General features: G+C 49.9%; 1 protein-coding gene across 3 annotated transcripts in view; it reads left to right on the top strand.

The window, feature by feature from the left end:
* The window catches only part of Nup160 (nucleoporin 160), a 39624-nt gene extending 19229 nt beyond the window's left edge, over positions 1 to 20395 (top strand). For 2 of the 3 annotated variants that reach the window (XM_004851811.4, XM_087205069.1), the window contains 18 exons: positions 596 to 666; positions 1611 to 1770; positions 2444 to 2513; positions 3673 to 3771; positions 4814 to 4933; positions 7086 to 7181; positions 7266 to 7360; positions 7439 to 7535; positions 7624 to 7729; positions 10635 to 10795; positions 12275 to 12335; positions 13528 to 13638; positions 13778 to 13901; positions 14193 to 14294; positions 15340 to 15481; positions 17467 to 17592; positions 18419 to 18523; positions 19533 to 20395. In XM_004851811.4, coding sequence (XP_004851868.2) covers positions 596 to 666; positions 1611 to 1770; positions 2444 to 2513; positions 3673 to 3771; positions 4814 to 4933; positions 7086 to 7181; positions 7266 to 7360; positions 7439 to 7535; positions 7624 to 7729; positions 10635 to 10795; positions 12275 to 12335; positions 13528 to 13638; positions 13778 to 13901; positions 14193 to 14294; positions 15340 to 15481; positions 17467 to 17592; positions 18419 to 18523; positions 19533 to 19622 — 1936 coding nt within the window. In that variant the 3' untranslated portion in view covers positions 19623 to 20395. Of the gene's footprint in view, positions 1 to 595; positions 667 to 1610; positions 1771 to 2443; positions 2514 to 3672; positions 3772 to 4813; positions 4934 to 7085; positions 7182 to 7265; positions 7361 to 7438; positions 7536 to 7623; positions 7730 to 10634; positions 10796 to 12274; positions 12336 to 13527; positions 13639 to 13777; positions 13902 to 14192; positions 14295 to 15339; positions 15482 to 17466; positions 17593 to 17650; positions 17992 to 18418; positions 18524 to 19532 lie in introns of those variants that run through there. The other variant, XM_087205070.1, reaches the window with a different exon arrangement.
* The last annotated feature ends 2062 nt before the right edge of the window (positions 20396 to 22457 follow it).

Genomic DNA, 22457 nt, shown 5'->3' with positions numbered 1-22457 from the left:
GAAAGGAAGTTAGATCGTACACAAACACATTGTGCTAGGCCAGGGATTTAACTCAGTGGTTCTGCTGCCTGCCTCGCAAGCACAAGGTCCTAAGTTCCTTCCCTGGTACCAAAACAAAAAAACAAAAAATATATTGTGCTAGTTTTTAAAAAGTAGGCCGAGAGCAAGTGTATTAGTACATCTGTAATCCCAGCACTCGGGAGGCTGAGGCAGGAGGATCACCACAAGTTCTAAGCCAGCCTGAGCTAATAGCAGGACCCTGTCTCAAGAAACCAAGAGTCGGGATTTAGCTCAGTGGTGCCGCCGCCTGCCTCGAAAGCACAAGGTCCCAAGTTCAATCCTTAGTACCAAAAAAAAACAAAAGCAAAACAGAAAGAGATGGAGCTTTTCCAGAAGGCGAGCTGTCCTGTCTGTTTGGCTCCTGATCTCGGGATCAGAGTGATGGCAGCAGTCTAGGTCCTGTTGTTCTGTAGGCTTTTGTTCTGTTTTGTTTGTGTGTTCAGTGGAGCCCATTCCCAAATTCACTTGACAGCGCTCTCATTAGGGGCCGAGGACGCACAGGTGAACATGTGACGCTCTCTTTCACTTCTCACAGGGAATCCAACCTGCAGCACTTGTCGGTGCTGGAGCTGACTGACTCTGGGGCTTTTGTGGCAAACCCGTTCGGTAAGGAGCAGCCTTGTACACCTTGGGCTTGGGGATGCGGCCTGCCATGTGCTCCCGCTGGCCCCAGGCTGGGAGCCATGGCCCGGGTCGCACCAGGCGTGGGCGAGGGTGCTGCACATGCCTGATGTGTGCCGCCTTCCTAAGTCCGTCCCACTGCGGGGCGTGTGGGGTCACGTGAGAGGCCTCTCAGGAGGCTGCGCCAAGCTCGAGGTGTCACTGCCATCCGAGTGCCTGGCTCCTGTTCCCATGCTCCTGCCTATGCTCCTGCTTTCCCCTCGTCTTAATGCTGTGGTGACGCCAGGCTTGGTGGCACACACCCATAGTCCCAGCTCAGGAGGCTGAGGCAGGGGTAAGGCCAGGTTGAATTAGAGAGCAAGACCCCGTCTCAAAATACAGTAATAACCCTTAAGAACCTGCTAACCGGATGTGGTGGCTCACGCCTGTCATCCCAGCACTCGGGAGGCTGAGGCAGGAGGATCCCCCTGAGTTCGAGGCCAGCCTGGGCTACATAGTGGGTTCAGGGACAGCCTGGATTACAAAGAAAGACCCTGCCTTTAAAAACAAAAACAAAAAAACAGAACCTACTGAGCCCTGGTTGCTTCTACTCTCACCCCGGCCCACAGACAGGGCGGCACCCCCCTCTCTCATGACAGCTGTTACTCTAGAGCACTCCCTCTGCGCTGTTCCTGCGTGACTCCTGGGACTTGCCATGTGGGAGGATCACCAGGGAGGCCCGGGTGTTGTGAGATCTGGGACGGGAAGCGACTGCAGCGTTGAGTGAGGGGCCTTCTCGCTGCGCCTGTGCAGCCCCTCGCAGTGTGCAAACCGCCACTGACAGTACCCGTGGCGCATTTCTTTGTTACGGGCGGGCATAAAGCGAGCGCATAAACTGCCTTGGTTGACAGCCGGTACACCACTGGTTGTCTTCACTTTGTCTTTTCAAGTATCCAGCCCACAGACAGTCGTGGAGTTATTCTTCCAAGAAGTTGCAAGAAAACACATTATTGCCCATCTCTTCTCTCAGCCAAAGGAACCACCGAGCCAGGCGGCACTGAACTGGCCGGAAATGGCTACCACAGTTACGAATTATTTATTGCAGCTTTTGTATCCTTTGCTGGAAAGCAATTGAAAGCTGTTTTCTATCTAGCCATCTAAGGGTCCTATTTTGCTTGGTGGCATCAAAAGGTTTTGTTCTGGTTTTGTGGGGAGTTGCAGTACCAAGGCTCAAACCCAGGGCCTGCCCCAAGCTCAGCACAGCCTGGGACAGAAATGCACTAGAAGTGCTTGTGTGCTCGGCTTTGATTACTCGCAGTGTCGGCCATCAAACAGGGTCCCATGCATGCGAGGCACACACTCTGCCACTGTTCACCCAGCCTAGAGCTCAGTTACTGCCGGAGCGGGTGGGGCTTGTGCGTGGACGGTCCTTTCCACTGCCCACTGGCAGGCCGTGGGGCCATGCAGTTGTTGGTGCCAGCGGACTCCCAGCACCTAGCACATAGAGCCACTCAGCAAACAGTGGCTACACGAATGTCTCTAGAAGACTCAGGTATGAAACGCGTGTGCACCAGCCAAAGGGTGTTCTTTCCTTCTGGCATTCGGGCAGCGAATCTAGGGCCTTGCACCTGTCAGGCACACACTCCGCCGTGGAGCTACTCCTGGCCTTTGTTGTTTTTTTGTTTTTCATTAAATGATTTCATGGCCTCTTGAGATTTGATACCCAATGTATGTATTTAAGTTTTGCCACCAGAAGCAGAAAGCTATCCTTATCCAGTGATAGGTGGCCCAGCAATCCCGGCTGTCTCTTCCTGGAGTGTCTGATGGGAAACTGTCAGTACGTGCAGTTGCAGGTGAGCTCTGCGTAACGCGTCAGAAAAGGTAGTGGCAGACTGGTTTTCTCTGTGAATATTAACTGCATTTTAATTGGGCTGTCTGTAAGAACCACTGCAGTTAAACTTGTGGCCAGATGTGGCAGTTTGCACCTGAACTCCCAGCACCTGGAGGGCTGAAGCAAAAGGATCATGCGTTCCAGGCCGGCCAGGGGTAACAGTGAGGCTCCTTCGGAAGCCAAGCTCGGTTGCACACAGACCTCAGCAAGATTTTCTCTGCTTCCTCCTCTCCCTCCCAACCCTCTGTCCCCAGGACTGAAAGTTGAATGGACCCAGGCATCCTCTTCACTGATCTACAACCCTTCTCACTTTATTTTGAAACAGTCTCGCTGAGTTCTCCAGACTGGCCTCAAACTTGCCATCCTCCTTGCCTCAGCCTCCGGAGGAGCCGGGATTGCAGACATGCAATACCAGGACTGGCTTCTTCTTCTTTCTTGATATTATCATTGCTAACATAATTTTTTCTAGAGTATCTTTTTTTTCTTAGTTGAGTTTTCTTTATACTAAAACAAATACTGTTGTCTTTATATAAATCCCTTACTGGGTCCTTAGTCATTGAACCAGTAAATAACTAAAAATTGGAAGATTGCTGAGATGTAAAGTATGTATATGTGTTACTGACTACTGTTTGTGTTTGCTTTTGTTGTTGTTGTTTGTTGTTCTTCTTCTTATTATTATTGAGGAGCCTAGACTGGGCTCAAGCAATCATCTGCCTTGGCCTCCCAATTAGCTGGGACTAGAGGTGCGCACCACTGTGCCTGGCTGTGTTTGCTTTCTTGTGCTATCTAGCCTGCCATGAGGATGTATTAAGGGGGCTGGGGATGTAGCTCAGTGGTTTCGCCACCTGCTGCACAAGCACAAGGACCTGAGTTCGATCCCTGGTACCAAAAAGAAAAAAAGGATTGGGTTTTAATGTCCAGATTATTTTAGGAAGTAAAATTTCACCCAGCATTGGGAGGTTGAGGCAGGAAGATTGCAAGTTTGACACCACCCTGGGCACCATAGCAAAACCCTGTGTCAAAAACAGCAACGGCAGCTTCAGTGCGGATCCCACACTCCCTTCTCCCTCTGCATCCCCCATCGTGTCCCTCTCCTCATAGGAGGTGCTTGTGTCTTCCAGGACTATATCCACCTGCTGCACCCCTGGTGTCAAGTCAACGTGGGCTCCTGCCGCTTCATGCTGGGGCGCTGCTACCTCATCACGGGCGAGGAGCACAAGGCAAGCCACACCGCCGGGCGCTGTCTTCCCGCAGGAGGACACTTCACTGCTTTCCGGGGTGGAGAGGGCGGGGGTGTCAGGCCTGGCTGCTTGTGCTGTGTGGTGGAGTTAGGGTGTGGGAGGTAAGAGGGAAACACGGAAACCCTCTTGCCCCCGCAGGTACCCCAGCACTCTAGGGGGCTGAGCCAGGAGGATCGTGAGTTCAGGCCTACCCTGGACAACTCAACAGCTCAGCAAGACCCTCTCTCAAAGCCAGAAAAATAAAGGGCCTGGGAACATAGCTCAGGGTGGAAGCCCTAGCTCAGTCTGCAGTACCACACAGGCACGCACGCACACAGCAATAAATAACAGCCCTGCACCCCAGTGCAGGTGTTTTTAGGGGGTGCATTTTTGTAAATCAGATGTATTAATGACATTGTTTTCATTGTATTTTTTGCTCTATGCAGTTTTTCTTTTTAGTATAATTGTTCACATTTTTTATTGTTCCTGTGGCTGTCTATTTTCTAAGCTTTTTTTTTTTCTTTTTGATACTGGGGATCAAACTTGGGTCCTTGCACTTGCGTAGCAGGCAGCGAAACCACTGAGCTAAATCCCTGGCCCTGTAAGCTTTTAAGTATGCAGAAGCTTCCAGAGTTTCAACAGTGAACAGTCACATACCTACCACCCAAATTCGACACCTGCTAACATGCAGCTGGAGGTGTTTTCTTACATATGTATCCACCAGTCTTTTATTTTTTCATTGATAGCATTTAGAAAAGAAATATAATTCAAGTCATATATCCAAATCTAAATTTGTTAGGGAATGAGTGTAGTAGCCCATCTTGAGTGATTGTGTTTCTGTTTTGACTTTGCTCAGCACATGCATTGCTCATGTGCATCACAGGAACTGAAATAAAGGCCAGGGATTTAGCTCAGTGGTGCCGCAGCCTGCCTCACAAGTGGAAGGTCCCAAGTTCGATTCCTGGTACCAAAAAGAAAAAGAAAAGAAAAGAAACAAGAACTGAAATAACCCCGCAGCTGCTCTGTGTCTTTCTTCCTCCAGGCCCTGGAGTGCTTCTGTCAGGCGGCATCGGAAGTGGGCAAGGAGGAGTTCTTAGACCGCTTGATCCGCTCCGAGGAGGGGGAGGTGGAGTCCAGCCCCAGGATGCAGTATTACGACAAGGTGGGCTGGGTGGTGTGGCCGCCACACCTGTGCAGAAAAGCACCGGAAATGCAGTGCAGCTATCCCTGCACTTCTCTGTGAAAAGAAAAGTGGACTTGCCTAGAGACTCCGTGAGCTTTGAACTGTTGATAAAATTCCTAACTGCATGCTGGTAACATGGATGTGTTACCTTGTGAACATTCAACCAGCTTGGTACTTCAATAAAAAGTAGAACCCAGCCAGGCGTGGGGCACACACCTACAATCCAAGCATTGGGAGGCTGAAGCAGGAGGATTGGAAGTTGGATTTTCCCAGAAGCAATTTAGCAAGACCGTATCTCAGAATAGAAAAGGGCTGAGGATGTAGCTCAGTGCTAAGGCGTGGGGTTCAATCCCCAGTAGTGGGGGGGATATATATATATATATGTATACACACCTGTTCACATTTAGGGGAGGGTGGATGCAGGTTAAATGGAACGGATAATCAAAAGTTCAAAGATCGGTGTTCACTAAAAATGGTCTTCAGGGTTTTCTAAGACTGGTGTTATTCACTGTGCTTCACATTCATCTGCAGCCTTTGTCCCTTACCGGAAATGCTTGGGGCCACAAATGATTTGCATTCTGGGCTTTTTTTGTACTTGCATACACTTTGTAAGATATCCTGGGGAGAGAACCCACGTCCATACCAGTTCCTTTGTTCCATAGACCACTGCGCCGCACACACCTGGCACACTTACCCTAAGTGCTGCGTCCAGGCTTCTGCCTCTCATGTGAGGTCAGATGTGGAGCTCTCCTTGCGCGGGAGCACACAGCACTCTGTTTCAGATTGGAGCATTTCAGATTTCCGATTTTTCACTAGGGATGTTCGACCTGCAGGGAAATTGTCTGTGTACCTTCAGTAAATCCTACTCGTGCATGGTGGCACACGCCTGTTACCCCAGTTCCTCGGGAGGCTGAGGCAGGAGGATAGCAAGTCTCAAAACTTAAAAGGGGTGCGGGCTGGTGATATAGCAGATCAGAGTGTGAGCCCTGGCTGGGTCCAGTCCCAAGAAGGAAGCAGGAAAAGTGTGCTGCGAGCAGCCATGCGCGGGATACTGGCATCAGGCCCTGGGAACAGGGCTGTGAACTCCAGGCTGCGCCCCACCTCCTGGTACTGCCATGTGGGCAGCACAGAGAAGAGACAGCACACATGGAACTGGTACTCTGAGCATACGACTGCCGCGCTGTGAGGGTGTCGGAAATCACACCATGGCCGGCTCTGCATGCCGAGGCCTGAGGCCAGGACTCCCACCGTGACACTGTCCTCCTGTACAGTGAATACCCAGAGTGGGAAGTCACAGTGTGAACCCTGCTTCTTACAGCCATGTCTTCAGGAGCTCACTTTGTCCCATTTGTCAAAGGTCAGAGCTGCGTATGGTGATGCCACTACGCCCAGTGCCCAAGAGGCTGAGGCAGAAGAACCTCTGCAGCCTGGGATTTGGGTGCAGCCTGAACAACATAGTGACACCCTGTGTTTTAAAGAGAAAAAGAGCCAGGCGTGGGGGTGCATACCTGTAATCTCAGAGCTCAGGAAGCTGAGGCAGGAGGATTGCTGCAAGTTTGAGGCCAGCCTGGAGCACATAGCAAGACAAAAACAAAGGAAGGAAAAGGACAGTCTAAAGCCCTACTATTCACTCATAGTTCTTGTAAGGGCTGAGTGTAGCTCAGGCTGAGCACTTGTCTCATGTGGGTGACGCCCTGGGCTCTAAAAATAAAAAAGTTGGTCAGTAGTAGTTTTTGTGCTGATCTACGGAGGGCGTGTTAGGTTTATCTCTTCACTTCATCTGTATCTGTGTTAACCCTAACTCAGTCCATCCAAATTTATCCAACTGGAGAGCCTTTCCGCTTGTATTACTGGAAAGACAAGCAGGTCTCACAGCGAGTCTGTAACGAGAGGACTGAAGGGCAGATGGCCCCCTGCCCACCTCAGCAGCTCTGCTTCTTTGTGGTCCTGGGGCTAAACCTAGCCTCGCACGGTAATAAGTAGGGCACCACCGGGCCACACCCAGTACCCCCTGCTCAGTACCTTCGGCTTCATCCTACCTTACCCGGATCTCTCTAGTTAATTTGGAAACATCTTTCAGTTTGGAGCACCACCACTGTGTATTTTAACAGCGTTTGCTCTGTCTGCTTAGGTTCTGCGCCTGCTGGACATCGTCGGGCTGCCTGAGCTGGTCATCCAGTTGGCTACAGCAGCAATAACAGAAGCAGGTGACGACTGGAAAGGTCAGGTAAGAGCAAACTGCAGTTCCTGTGCTGGGCAGTTCTCTGTGGAGATGGTATTTTAGTTTCTCTTGCTCTCTTTTGCTATCTAGGCCACCTTAAGGACATGCATCTTCAAACATCACTTGGATCTGGGTCACAACAGCCAGGCGTATGAGGCCCTGACCCAGATTCCTGACTCCAGCAGGTGAGTTCAGGGTCTCTGGGGAAGGCAGTGCACCAGCTGCATCCCACCGTGACAGCGCCCTTTGTCCCTTGCCCACAGGCAGTTGGACTGCTTACGGCAGCTGGTGGTCGTCCTCTGTGAGCGCTCGCAGCTGCAGGACCTTGTGGAGTTTCCTTACGTGAACCTGCACAACGAGGTGGGTTCAGTCGGCCACCACCAGCCAGAGGCACCGCTTGTCCCCGGCACTGTGCTAACCTCAGCGTCCCCTCGCTTCCCCCTTTCAGGTGGTGGGCATAATTGAATCGCGGGCCAGAGCCGTGGACCTCACGACTCACAACTACTATGAGCTTCTCTACGCCTTCCACATCCACCGCCACAACTTCCGCAAAGGTGGGTTTTGAGCCAGGCGCCAGCCTGAGGCCTCCTCGTTACTATAATCATGCTTTACAAAAGTACCACGTACAGCTGGGCATGCAGTTCAGTGGCGCTGCACCTGCCTGCCAAGTGCAAGGTCCTGAGTTCGAGCCCCAGCACACCCCCAATACAGTGTGTTCAATTATGTTAACATACAAGATTAGCTTACTTCACCCTTTTGAAGCTTACATATTGGCTTTGAAAATATATACTCCCTCCTGTTCTAGACTATTCCGTCATTTCCAGTGAGGTGGTATTGCACGCAGTTCTTGACTGCTAGTAAAGGAAACCTTAGCTTTTTCACTAGAGAGACCTTGAACTCTCACAGCTAGTTTCAACTTCCTGTGTCATTTTTCACTTGGGCGCCTTCCACCCGTATTTCAGTTCCTGAAACAAATTTCTCAGTTTTCATCTGCTTTGCTCACCTGAATATCATAGTGTTCCTTGGTAGTGGCGGGTGTGTTGTCAATCCCTCGATCTTATGGAAAGCCTTAAAGAGAGGAGTATATTTGATATTTAGGGTTATCAATGATATCCCTATTTCCTAGTGAATTTCTTTTCAAGCTGTACTGCAGAGCTATACCCCAGCCTCTCAGTCTTTTCATTTAAAAGTTTTCAAGTGTACAGAAAAGCTAGGACAGTAGCACAGAGAACACCCTGTATTACACCCTTCACCAGTCATTAACGTTTTACCACCTCACCCCGTCTGTCTTCTCTCCTTCCTCTCTCACCTTTTGACCGTAAGTTATGAGCCGGGGATGTAGCTCAGCGGGGCAGCGTCTGCCTAGCAAGTGCGAGTCCCTAAGTTCGATTCCTGGTTCTGAGAAACAGTTGCACAAGCATGACTCTTACCACGTAAATACTTCACATGTCTCTCCTCAGAGCATTCTCTTATGCAACCGTGATATAATTATCAGTTTAAGGAAATGTGGGTACTTTAGTATTTAAAATTTATGCAGTGTTATTGTTATATGCTGTTCATATTCAGATTATGATAATTATAATAATATTTCTAGTTTTCATTTAGTTTTGAGACAGGGTCTCACTATGTAGCCCAGGCTGGACTTAAATTTACTGTGTAACCCAGGCTAGCCTCGAACTTGCGGTCTTCCTGCCTCAGCCTCCAGACTGCTGGGATTACAGTGCTCCTGGCCATAATGGTTTCTATAATGCATTCCTCCCCGCCTGTCCTCACCCCTGACCCAGGGTCATACATTTAGTTATTTAGCTATTATTTCTCTTTAGACTCTTACTCGGGAGCATTTCTTTTAGCTTTACTTTGCCTTTGATGACGCTGGTATTTTTGAAGAGGATGTGGTAGTCCTCTTAAGATTGTTTTTTGTTTGTTTGCTCACTTGTTTGTTTGTTTGGCAATGCTGGGATTGAATCCAGGGCGTTCACCACTGAATTACACACCCAGCCCTTTTTTTTATTTTGTGTTTGGAGACAAGGTCTCACTAAGGTGCCCAGGCTAGACTAGAACTTGTGATCCTCCTTCCTCAGCCTCCTAAAGAGCTGAGATTTCAGGGATGTGTCACAACGCCTGGTAACGTTCAGGTCTTTAGAAACCAGGCTGTGCTTCTAACATGGTGTCTTACATATTTTGAAAGGAAAATACTGGCACTTTTTGTTTAGTTTTTAAATAGTCTTACTTAAAAACTGTTCTTTTTTTTTTTTCTTTTTGTTTCATTTTTGGTACTAGGGATTGAAATCAGGACCCTCACACTGAGCTACAATCCTCAGCCCTTTTTATTTATTTTAAGACAATTTTAATTTCATTAAATTCCCCACGTGGAACTTGAATTTGGGATCCTCCGGCCTCAAGCCTCTCAGCTTAAAAAAATTTTTAAGTGCTGTTTAGTTTTTGTGTCCCATGTTGTTCTAAAACAATGGATTTTGCAGGATTTCATCCAACCCTTGTAGCTAAAGTTTTATAAACATAAGAAGGTGAGCCAAGCATGGTGGCTCATGTCTGTAATCCTAGCACTCTGGAAGGCTATCAGGGGAGGATCACAAATTCAAGCCCCACCTGGACAGTTTAGTGACTTAATGAGGTCCTCTCTCAAAACTATAAGCTAAAAAGGGCTGGGGCCAGGCCTGCTGGTGTATTCCTGTAATCCCAGCACGCAGGAGGCTGAGGCAGGAGGATAGCCAAGAGTTTGAGCCCAGCCTGGGCTACATAGTAAGTTCAAGGCCAGCGTGAGCTACACAGTGAGACCCTGTCTCAAAAACACAAATAAATAAATAATAAATAAATAAAAATGGGCTGGGGTGTAGCTCAGTGTAAGGGCCCTGGTTTAATCCCTAATACCACACAGTAAATGAATGTCCTTGTCCTCAGTTCTTTTTGGTATACACCCAGAAGCAGGATTGCTGTAGCCTGCAATAGTTCTGTTTAATTCCTGAGGACCTGCCATGTTGCTTTCCTCGGCACCTGGACCCTTCATGCTTCTAGCAGTAGCACACAAGAGTTGCCATGTCTCCACATCATCACCAACACATGATCTTTTCTTTTTTTTTTTTAAAACCTGGTCTTCCTAGGTTTCTAAATCTTCCAGGCTAGGCTCAAACTTGGAATCATCCTGCCTCAGCCTCCTAGAATGCTGGGATTACAAGTGTGTACTCTCACACCCGTCTCCCACACATGATGTCTTTTCTGTAGCTCTAAGTAAATTCAACTTAGTCTTTTAAATTTTTTGTTTTGTTTTGTTTCGTTTTTTGGTACCGGGGATCGAACTTGAGACCTTGAGTTTGCAAAGAAGGCAGCGGAACCACTGAGCTAAATCCCCAGCCCTAGTCTTTTAATATTTGATGGGTGTAACTAGTTCTCGGTCTCTCCAAAGAGAACATTTTTTAATTCTCCTTCATTCCTGCCCCACAGCTGGCACGGTGATGTTTGAGTACGGAACCCGACTGGGCAGAGAGGTCCGAACGCTGCGGGGACTCGAGAAGCAGGGCAGCTGCTACCTGGCCGCCCTCAACTGCCTGCGCCTCATCCGCCCAGAGTACGCGTGGATCGTGCGGCCAGCTGCGGGCGCAGTGGTACGGAGCTGTGGATTCGGGTTGGGTTCGCTTCATCTCTGCTTTTCCCTCCTTATCGCTTTGTTTTATTTCAGATTTCTCCTGAGGAGTATGGTAACTACTTCTTTTGCAGCAGGTCACAGCACAGGTCACTGTTCCTTAACTCCCAAGTTCAGGCTCTTGGTGGAAGAACGTCAGCCAGGGTGGTTTCAGGTTAGAGAGCCTGGCTTCAGACAAGCTCCCGAATCTCTGCAGTTCCATTCTCCTCTGGTGTAGAGTAGGCTGGACAGCATCGGCCATATGGAACATTGTCTGGGGCTGGAAGACGATAATATGAGTACATTGCTTAGAACAGGGACAGCAGCAGCCAGACATGGAGGTGCATGCCTGGTATCCCAGCACTCAGGAGGCCGAGGCAGGAGGATCGCTGCAGGTTTGAGGCCAGCCTGGGATACCTAGTGAGTTCAAGGCCCGCTTAGACTACATACTGAGACCCTGTCTCAAAAATAAACAAAAAAGGGCCGGGGATTTAGCTCACTGGTTCTACCCCCTGCTTCACAAGCGCAAGGACCTGAGTTCAATCCCCAGTACCAAAAAAAAGGAAAAATAAACGAAAAAGAATAATGATGTGTCTGGCCTACAGAAAGTCCTTAATGAGTGCTTGCCACTTTTATTTTGATCAATTCTTTTTTTTTGGTACCGGGGATCGAACTCGGGTCCTTGCACTTGCGAGGCAGGCGGCAAAACTACTGAGCTAAATCCCCAGCCCTCAATCATATTCTTAATTCAGCGACGGTTACTGAATTAAAAGACACACGCTTGGAGTTTCCTGCTGTGCTGACTGGTCACCAGTGCCCAGCTCCTTGGTTAGTGTAGTTCCTGCATTTGCCAGGCTGTTACCCAGGTTACCAGTGGGGACTAGGACTCTGTAACCAAGGAAAATCACCTGATTTATATGGAGGGGAGGGCCAGGGATTTGGCTCAACGGTACCACGCCTGCCTTGCAAGCACAAGATCCTAAATTCAATCCCTGATGCCAAAAAAAAAAAAAAAAGGATATAAATATATGGAGGACAAATCCAGGGCCCTGGACTCAGGAACACATTAAATAACCAACTTGGCAAAACACTCCACTTCTTTGTCTGATAGTTCCAGTACCTCTAAGAATTGCTGTGCTGGCTAAAATAAAAATAATTTTTACTGAAGCCAGGCCTGGTGGCACACACCTGTAATTCCAGCACTCTGGGAGGCAAAGGCAGGAGGATTACAAGTTCCAGCCCAGCCTGGGCAACTCAGGGACTTAGTGAGACCCTGATCCAAGATAAAAAATAGAATGGGCCGGGAATGTAGCTCATTGCATAGGCCCTGGGTTCAGTCCCCAGTACTGCAAAAATAAAAATAATTCCTACTGAGAGAACTTACGCATGAAAGCTTCAATTCAGTTAATAATATCTAACTAAAAACACTAATTTTCACAGGTAAATCTCTTTTGTCTTCCAGTATGATCGTCCTGGAACATCCCCCAAGAGGAATCATGATGGCGAGTGCACGGCCACCCCAGGTGAGTGGGGCCTCACACCGGTCTGGCTGGTGAGTGGCTCTGTTATATTGGAGGAGACCTAGATGAAGGTGTATACCTTATATTATAATGCTTGTTACATCATCATTACAATGTTGTTATGTGTCATATTATACACGGTACAGGCCTTTTAAAAGGCAGTGAAATTCCTTTAGTTTATTTTCAACGTTCTAATCTGCTAAAAGCCTGGAGCACTTTGACAGTGCTGTATGATGATGAGAGTGATGAAGACACGTACACAACGAGAGTGGGGTATTTTTGGTGCCTGTTGCATTTGAATCAGCCCAGCAGCAAACCTTTCGCCATAGGTTCCTTGATGTTACATCGAGACATGACAACACTCTTGTTTTGTTTTTGTTTTTGTTTTTGGTACTGGTTTTCGAACTCAGGACCTTGCACTTACGAGGCAGGCAGTGGAACCACTGAGCTAAATCCCCGGCCCCCCTTAATTACTTTCTTGTTGTTAGGACAAAATACCCGACAACCACAAGTTGGAGGAGGAGCATTTTATTTTGTCTCGGAGTTTGTAGAGGTTTCAGTCCGTAGTCAGCTGGCTCCGAGGCAGGGCGGAATGGCAGAGGGGCCTGGAGGAGGAGAAACAGTCCATGGCAGGGCAGGCAGGAAGCAGCCTTCCTTCTTCTTTCCCTTTTAATTCCAACCAGGCTACAAGCCTGTGGTTGGTGGCACCCATAACCAGGGTGGGTCTTCTGGCTTCAGTAAGTCCATCATCCACACCAGAACCTTGCTAAACCATCAGTGGACTGACCCAGTACCAGAACCCATGATCCAGTCATGCCCAAAGTCCCATCCAAGAGTCCATGAGGCTAGGGGTACATCTCAGTATGTGCTGAGGTGTGGATGGGACACACCTGCTTTCATACTGCTTCTTTCCCGGGGCATGTGCGCTTCCTGGTGGAGATGGCATAGTCGTAGTGGCAGAGTCCAGGAGTGGGACCTGTCTGTGCCCGAGAAGCCCTGGCCTCACTGCCACTGCCAATGAGGCAGGAGTTGTCTGACTCGGCCATGTGGATGAGTTTCTTAACTTAGCTTTTTCCAAGCCCCCTCTCCTTCCTTCCTTTCTGCCTTGGAACAGCAGTGTTCTGTGGAACTGACAGCTTAGGTTCAGCTGGTCACTGCCCAAGTGTGGGGATTGAGTCTTTTCCTTCGGCCCCAGCCGCTCGGCAGGTGGAGATCCTGGAGCTGGCAGACCTGGAGAAGGAGTGCTCCCTGGCCCACATTCGGCTCGTGCTGGCTCGCCACGACCCGGCAGCAGTTGCAGTTGCAGGTAGGACCCCATCATGGTGCCCCCGGCCGGAAAACACTTGCTGGGTGTGAAGTGCGAGTCCCTGGCTTCGGCCTCAGGCCTGCTTCCTGTGCCCCATGCACTAACACTGGAGCACTAAAGCTGGCTCCCGCTCGCACAGGAAGCTCATCGGCGGAGGAGATGGTCACTCTCCTGGTGCAGGCCGGCCTCTTCGACACCGCCATCTCACTCTGCCAGGCCTTCAGGCTGCCCTTGACGCCAGTCTTCGAGGGGCTTACTTTCAAGTATGTGCAGTGACCTTTTCACACATTCACACGGGATGTCACCTTTCCACTCCTGTGAGGTGACGATCGCGCTCCAGTGGCCTACAAGCCACGTGCAGTTTAGAGAGGAGTTTTACTCAGTCCGTGCAGCAAGTCCTTGTGAGGCTCAAGGAGAAGGAGGAGCCAGCACTCCGCTGTGGATCCAGCTGCAGCCTCAAGCTAGTCACCGTCCGGTCCCGTCCCATCCCTCTAGTTCTGCTAGGAGAGTACAGCGGAGCCTGCGCAGCGCTCACAGGCGCCCTCTCCCTGCAGGTGCATCCGGCTGCAGCTGGCCGGGGACAACGCACAGGCTGAGGCCTGGGCCTGGCTGGCGGCCAACCAGCTGTCCTCCGTGGTCACCACAAAGGAGTCCAGGTAGGGCCCTGCTTCCCCCCGGGCCCGTGTCAGGGCGCAGCTCCCTTTCTCTGATCCCACTGTTCTGCACACATGGTTGCACTTTTCTCTTTCTTCCCTTTTTGGCTGAGTTTTGATAAAAGCAGGAGACTTTCCAATCAGGTTAACATTCAAACTAGGATGTCTTTGCCTATGAAATGTCTCTTCCACATCCCCTTTCTCAAAACTTAGTGTATTATGTTCTCAAGAAGTACTTTTGGGCTGGAGATTTAGCTTAGGGGTACCTCACCTGCCTCACAAAGTGCAAGGTCCTGAGTTCAGTCCCCAGTACCAAAAAAAAAAGAAACTACTTTTATCCCAGCACTTAAGAGGCTGAGGCAGGAGGATCACAAGTTTGAGTCCTACCTGGGCAACTTAGCAGCAAGACACAATCTCAAAATAAAAAATAAGAAGGGTTGGGACGTCACTCAGTGGTAGAGCTGCCCTAGGTTCTATCCCCAGGACTACAGAGAAAGAAAGGGAGAAAGTGCTCTTCGCTGGGTGTAGTGGCCCACGCCAGTAGTCCTCACTACTCGAGACTGAGGGGGGAGGGTCCCTTGAGCTCAACAGTTCAGAACCAACCTGGGCAGCTGGGCGTGGTGACATACGCCTGCCATCCCAGCCAGCCTAGGCCACATATCAAGGTCAGGGCCGGCCTGAACTGTAGAGCAAGACCCTGTCTAAATCCAGGAGTAAACAAACGAACAGCTTGAAACATTTCCTGCCACTCGATTCTCAGTCAGGGCATCTGCAGAATTCAGGGACCAGCGATCTAAGCTGCTCTCTTTTTTCTTTTTTTTTTTTTTTAAAGAAATCCTGAATAAACAGATCATATGGTACATCCACTTGCTCTGGTTTCTAGTACTGTCCCAAGGCACCCGGCCCCGCTCAGGGGTCTCCACTCCACTGTTAACGATTCACTTGCTTCTTCCTGGGCTAGGGATGCAGCCAGCGCAAAGACCCTGGGTTCAGCCCCAGTCCCACCTGGGAAACTGAAGCGCATATGTTCTTTTCGCTTTTCCTCAAGCGCTACAGATGAAGCGTGGCGACTGCTGTCCACGTACCTAGAAAGGTACAAGATGCAGAATAACCTGTACCACCAGTGTGTGATCAACAAGCTCTTGTCACACGGCGTGCCCCTGCCTAACTGGCTCATCAACAGTTACAAGGTATGTGCTGTCTTCACCTCACTGAAGAGGTGAGGAGCCTCCCTACTGTAACCATTGTAAATGATTTAGGGAAGCCAGGCACAGTGGCACACACCTGTAATCCCAGCGCTCTGGGAGGCTGAGGCAGGAGGGGTACAGGTTAGAGCCCACCCCAGGCAACTTAGTGAGACCCTGCCTCAAAATGTTTTTAAAAAGGGGCCGGGGATTTTGGTACCAAAAAAAAAGAAATGGGGCAGGGGGCGTGGGGATGTGGCTCAGTGCAATTCCCGTACCACCAAAAATAAGTAAATAATGAGATTATTAAAAAGCAAAAGGTGGGATGATAATTTATGGGGCCACACCGACATTTCAGGCAGCTTCTCAATCGCAGCTGAAATCACTGAGAACAATGTAACTTCACTGCTACACGGGCCCCTGGGCATTGAAAGTTCTGAAGGTTGGCAGCTGGGTTACTTTATTACCTGCTGTGTGCTCAGGAAGGATGAATTTCTGTGTAGAATAATGAGCATGCCCAGGGCGTGTTATCTCCTTCCTTACTCCAGATTTTTTTTTTTTTTTTTTTTGGTATGGGGGATCAAACTCTGGTCCTTTCGCTTGCGAGGCAGGCGGCAGAACCACTGAGCTAAATCCCTAGCCTGGGAGCTGTTTTCTAATCTGACACAGTGTTTCTCTAAATCAGTGCTATCAAAACTGAATTCGTGCCGGGGATTTAGCTCAGTGGTTCTGCTGCCTGCCTCAAAAGCACAAGGTCCTGAGTCCAATCCCTGGTACCAAAAAAAAAAAAAAACTGAGTTCATAGGTGTGGTGGTGCATGCCTGTAATCCCAGCACTTGAGAGGCTGACGCAGGAGAATCACCATGAGTTCGAGGTCAGCCTGGCTGCATAGTGAGACCCTGTCTCAAAAAGAGAAAAAACCTGAGTTCATGGATCACGTGTTAGTGTGGTTTTTATTGCCATGAGAATTCCTGAGGCTGGCTGACATTAGCAGCCTTATCAGCGCACCATTTTAGAAGCCGAGAGTCCAGGAGCTGCTGGCCCTGTCCCCTTGGCCTCCGGTGAGGCCCTCTGTGTGTGCCAGATGGAGGCCAGCGGGCATTCAGGGCTGAGACCCCTTCCGGCGTGCACGCTCTTACTCCTGAGGGCAGCATGATTCTCCTTGGGCTGGGAGCCTGGGGACCTCACACCACACAGGCCCGCCCCTCCCAGCATCAGCCACGTTAGGGCCAAGCCTCCCCAGCTCCTGACCTCAGGGTGCAAACTATATCCCAATACAGCCAATCACCTGCATCTGAATAGTGCGTGCTGGACGTCTTTAAAATAGACTCTGCAGCCGGGCATGGTGGCGCACGCCTGCCATCCCAGCACTCAGCAGGCTGAGGCAGGAGGATGGCTGTGAGTTTGAGGCCAGCCTGGGCTACATAGTGAGTTCAAGGCCACCATGAACTACATAGCAAGACCCTGTCTCAACAAAACAAAAAATAAAATTAAAATTAAATAAAATAGACACTATCATCCCAGCACACCAGAGGCTAAGGTAGGAGGATTCCCGTGAGTTGCAGGCCAGCCAAGGGACTACATAGTGAGACCTACCTGTCTCAAAATCCCCACACCACCAAAATATGTATATGTACAAGGATGTGTCCTGGGTCCCATCCCAGACTTAGCAAGTCATCCAGGTGAGAAGCAGGGCCCTTCTGCCCCGTGGGAGGAAGGCCCGTACGGCACTGCTGCTTCTCGCACATTCTCCAAACTGTCCATCTCTGTGGCTGGGAGCTGACGTGAACATGTGTCACTCAGCTCCCGCCCGCCAGGGAGACCTGCTGGCTTCCCAAGCTTCCATCCCGGGGTGGGCAGGCACTGAGCAGACAGCCTCCCGGGCCAGGTGGCAGACCAGCCCCTGAGGTACCCTCAGGTGGGGGCGGGTGAGGGCCAGGCCAGGCCAGGCCAGGAGCACAGGGCACAGCTCCAACCCTGGCTTCTTACAGAAAGTCGATGCCGCTGAGCTGCTCCGTCTGTACCTGAAGTATGACCTGTTGGAAGAGGCCGTGGACCTGGTCTCCGAATATGTGGATGCCGTGCTAGGGAAAGGACACCAGTACTTCGGAATCGAGGTGGGCGCACGGAGGTGTCCTGACGCCTGTGTCACCGCGCTCGGGAACGTGAGGCTCTGAAAGCAGACTGCGTGTGCACTGTGGGCTTCAAGCTTCGCCAGTTGTGACACAACCAAATACTGGCACTGCAGGATCTAAACAAAGTGGGAAGAGGGTTCCTCTTCCTCCATCAAAACTGGTTTGAGCTGGGCATGGTGGCGCACTTGGGAGCCTGAGGGAGGGGGATAGCTGAGAGTTTGAGACCACCCTGGGCTACCTAGTGAGACCTTGTCTCAAAATGAATGAGTGAACTTAGCGAAGCCATGTGTGGTGACACGAGCTCTAATCCCAACACGCCAGGAGCCTGAGGCAGGAGGATTGTAAGCTTGCGTCCCTTCAGGACACCTGTGGGAAGCCTAGGTTAGTGCAAAAGCCCTGGGTTCAGTTCCAGGTACCTGATAGGTTGATTGGCTGATAGGTTGATTAGATAAGATCGACCGCAGTGATTGAACTGAGAAAGGACAGGTTCCCCAGCTGAGAAGAGAAGGATGCGCACACACGCAGGCAGGCATTTCTTCCTTGTGGGGAGCGGGCTGGCCGTGGTGGTGCGCTCCTAAGCCCTATAATCCCAGCACTGAAAGAGGCCAAGGCAGGAGGATCCAAGTTTGAGTCCTGCCGGCCAGTTTAGCGAGACCCTGTCTCCAAAAGGCTGGAGATGTAGATGGTGATCGAGCTGTCCTAGGTTTGATCCCAGCACCGCATTGTACAGAGAGTCCTGTGAGAACAACGCCCCAGGAGAAAGGGTGCACTCTGGGGTTCCTTTGAACACCGGACGTTTTCCCCCCAGTTCCCCCTGTCGGCGACGGCCCCAATGGTGTGGCTCCCGTACTCCTCCATTGACCAGCTGCTCCAGGCCCTGGGCGAGAACAGCGCCAACAGCCACAACCTGGCGGTGAGTGGGCTCTGGCCTGTCTGCTACGAGTTCACACAGACCCAGTGCACTGGGCCTGACGTGGGCATCACAGGACAGCGCCTCCTGAGGCCTTAGCCTGGAGCACCCCAGGCCACGTGCACTGGGGACAAGATGGAGTCTGCTATGCTCACAGCCTGCTCCTGTTCCAGCGGGCAAGCAGGAGACCCATGACCCAGCCCTCAGACGCCCGAAGGCCGTGTAGGGAGGACCCATGTCCCCTTCCAGCTGGCTTTCAAGCACCTCCAGGAATAGTCTGGCTGGGCTGGGCGTGGTGGTGCACAATTGTATCCCAGCACTTGGGAGGCTGAGGCAGGAGGATCTCTTCAAGTTCAGGGCCAGCTTGGACTACATAGCAAGACCCTCTCTCAAAAAAAACGGGCCGGGGATTTAGCTCAGTGGTTCTGCCACCTGCCTCGAAAGTGCAAGGTCCCCAGTTCAATCCCTGGTACCAAAAAAACAAACAAACACTGATTCAGAGTGTTAGCTCTGTTTTTTTCTATGCTTTTTTTCTTTTTGTGGTGCCAGGGATGGAATCCAGGGCCTCACCATTGCTAGGCTGAGCTACATCCTATCCCCAGCCCTGTTTCTCCTCTTGAATGGTTTTTCAAAGTGTTAGGCAGGAGAAACCTGGTGTGATGGCACATGCCTGTAATCCCAACACTGGGAGGCTGAGGCAGGGGGATCCCACCCTGGCCGGGGTGAATTACTGACTTAGCAAGACCCTATCTGTAAATAAAAAAGGGTTCTGGATTAGGGCAGTGTGAAGGCCCTGGGGTCAATCCCCAGTACCAGGGGTGGGGGTGATGTGTATAAGGATTAAAAGCACTGTGTGTAGCAGGGAAGTGCAGCGATTCGAGTAGAGTACAGAGCGGTGAGTGGGTGGCGTCTCGGTTAGGTGATGTCCAGCAGGCAAAGTGACAGTGACAGGTGGCACTGGTCTTTCTTCAGTCCCCAGCTGGCGGTAACGATTTCCTTCTTTTCCCTATAGCTGTCTCAGAAAATCCTTGACAAACTAGAGGACTACCAGCAAAAAGTTGATAAGGCCACTCGGGATCTGCTCTTCCGGCTGAACCTGTGATCGCAGTGTCCCCAGCACTCTCGGGCCGTGCTGCAGGCGGCTTGGTGGCCAGGGGCACAGCCCACTGCCCTGGTGGGGTCTCCCGCTGGGGAGGGAGGGGAGCCGGGTTCGTGCAGGTGCTAACTGCCTCGATCTCGGCTGCTTTTGCGCTGTGCAGGAGTCACAGCTTTTTGGAGTTTCTACTTTTGTAAACTATGGAAGACACTGTTTACCTGCAGGTTAAACCCTCCCTCCCTTGCCGAGCGGCTGCAGTGTCAGCTTGTCCTCACCAACCTCGCACCGAGATCAGTCACGCAGACCTCTGACTGCCATACGTTTTCTGTGCCAATGGGACTATTGTGGTCCAGAACCAACAAGTATTTTCTGTATCGAAAACAGAGGCCAATGATTTTGTGTACTCTTTTCCTTATTTATTGTGAAGTTTTTATATGATCTTCAATAAAGTACTAATTTGCCTAGAGTAAATGATGAGGATCTGTTTAAAGGAGAATCATATTTTGAATCCAGCATTTGAGGCAAAAAGTTAAGTAAACTTTTAGCTAAGGAAGAATCGGAAACCCATTTACAAAAGCAGCAGACTTGCAAAGTAAATTCTGCTAACTTCTGAGATTTATAATAAGCTGGATTTGATCAGACTGCTAGTCTAATAATGTTGAATACAGAACCAAAATATAAACTTCACTGGATAGATTCAGTAAAATTTGGGAGAAAGCAAAAAAAATAATAAAAGCCTGGATTTTGTTCTGTATATTAAAATCTATCTTTCAAGGAAATGGTCTGGATACTACTTGCGTGAGTGCCCTTTGACTCCTCTTGAGTTTTTGGTTAGCCTTGAACTTTTATACTTTTTTTTTTTGGTACTGGGGATCGAACTCAGTTCCTTGAGCTTGCAAGGCAGGCACTGGAACCACTGAGCTAAATCCCTGGCCTGAATTTTTATACTTTCAATACCATGTTTATGTTGTTTTGTTTTGAGACAGGGTCTCACTCTGTAGCCCAGGCTGATCTCAAACACACCTCGATCCCCCTACCTCAGCTTCCCAAGTGCTGGGATTACAAGTGTGTGCCACCGTGCCCAGCACATTGTATACTTTTTTTTTTTTGTATACTTTTAATAATATGAGTTTTGCGATAGTACTGTTGATGGAAGATATTGAAGTGTATGGTTATTTTTAATATTGTTTTGTTTTTGTTTTCTGGAGACAAGGTCTTCCCGTGTAGCCCAGCTTGGGCTCAAACTCCTGATCCTCCTGCCTCAGCTTCCCAAGTGCTGAGGTCTCAGGTGTACACCAGCATCCCTGGCAATTTCATAGTCCTGAAAAAATTCAATAGAATGTCATGCATGTTGGTGCACATCTGTAATCCCAGCACTTGGGAGGCTAAAGCAAGAGGATCCAGAAGATTGTGAGGCCAGCCTGGGCTACAAAGTGAGACCTAGGGCTGGGGATTTAGCTCAGTGGTTTCGCTGCCTGCTGTGCAAGTGCAAGGACCCGAGTTCAATCCCTGGTACCAAAAAAATAAAATAAAAAGTGAGACCTTGTCTCAAAAAAAAAAAAAAAGCGTGTTCTGATAGAGCTAAAGCCTAAAAGGAGCAGAAACCCCAAAAAGCAGACGGCTTTCTCCAGACACTTGCCTTGTAAGCATTGCCACACAGGACACCTCCTCATCCTGCAGCTCACACACTTGCTTGGTAGCTGGGCTGTGACAGCCCTCAGACCACCCTGCAGCCATGCACTGCTTACCTTAGGTCAGTGCCCTGGACTTAGCATGGGTGACTCCATTTTGATTTGGTCACTAGGCCAGTGTCACAGCTCTGCCCAAACCAGTGGGCTCCATAGAAATTTCCAGAGCTGGGGATTGGACTCTTAGAAATCTTAACAGAAGAAAAGCTCTGAACCTGCCTGTGATTCCCAGCACTGCACATCAAAACAAAAGCAAAACAGCTACAAGTCTACTCCAGTGCTGACCACCTCCCTTGTTAATTCACAGCATGTTGTAGATTACTCACATTCCTCTCACTAAAGAAAGAATGTAAACGGGGTTTATTCTTAAATAGCAATTGGAGGCCAGTCATGGTGGCCCACCCCTGTAATCCCAGCATTTTGGGAGGCTGAGGTGGGAGGATTGCCTGCAAATTTGAGGCCAGCCTGGACTACATAGTGAGACTGTCTGTAAAAAAAATATTTTAAAAGGGCTGGGGGAGAGAGAAATAGAAGAGGAAGAGATAAGCAAGGCTGGAGGACAAAGGAAGATTATGCAAACTTTGGGAAACTGGTGAAGAGAGGAGGGAAAGGAAAGGACGAAATGACAGAACAAGAAAACTAGAAATTGTTCACACTCATATTAAAACCAAAAAAAAAAAAAACAAAAAAAAATGTCCAAGGCACATCTCTGCTGTCACTGGTAGACAACCTGGGCAGACAAGAGTCCAGATCTGTGTTAAATCCCAGCAAGCCAGCTGTAGATTTACAGTAGGGTAGTGGATAATCCCAGCAAGCCTGGACCTAGTTCCACTGATGTTCAGGCTAGTTTCTGGCTGTGAGGCTGGAACCCAATTTGTTCAACCAGCAACAGTCCAGTCCATGTGCCTCCTGCTGGTTAGAACTCCTTGAGCTCCTGCTGACTTGAACTTGGCAGCCTCATTGTGACACTGGGAGCCACTAGACGGAGCCAGCCCATAGCTGCTCTGAGTTCTGAGCTCAGTTGGCCGTCTCCAAGATGGCTACTTGCCAATCACCCTCTCCTGGGGGGCATCTGAACCTGAATAACTCACCAGCCACTGCAGTTTACTCCAGTCCACTGCATCCACTCCTGTGTTCCACTGGTGCATCTCTC

The sequence above is a fragment of the Heterocephalus glaber genome, unplaced genomic scaffold, assembly GCF_053883595.1.
Source record: "Heterocephalus glaber isolate CG9 unplaced genomic scaffold, H.glaber_assembly_v1.0 deba00000594, whole genome shotgun sequence".
Classification (NCBI taxonomy): domain Eukaryota; kingdom Metazoa; phylum Chordata; class Mammalia; order Rodentia; family Bathyergidae; genus Heterocephalus; species Heterocephalus glaber.
The sequence above is the reverse complement of the archived record's forward strand: the minus strand, read 5'-3'. Positions and strand labels throughout refer to the sequence as shown.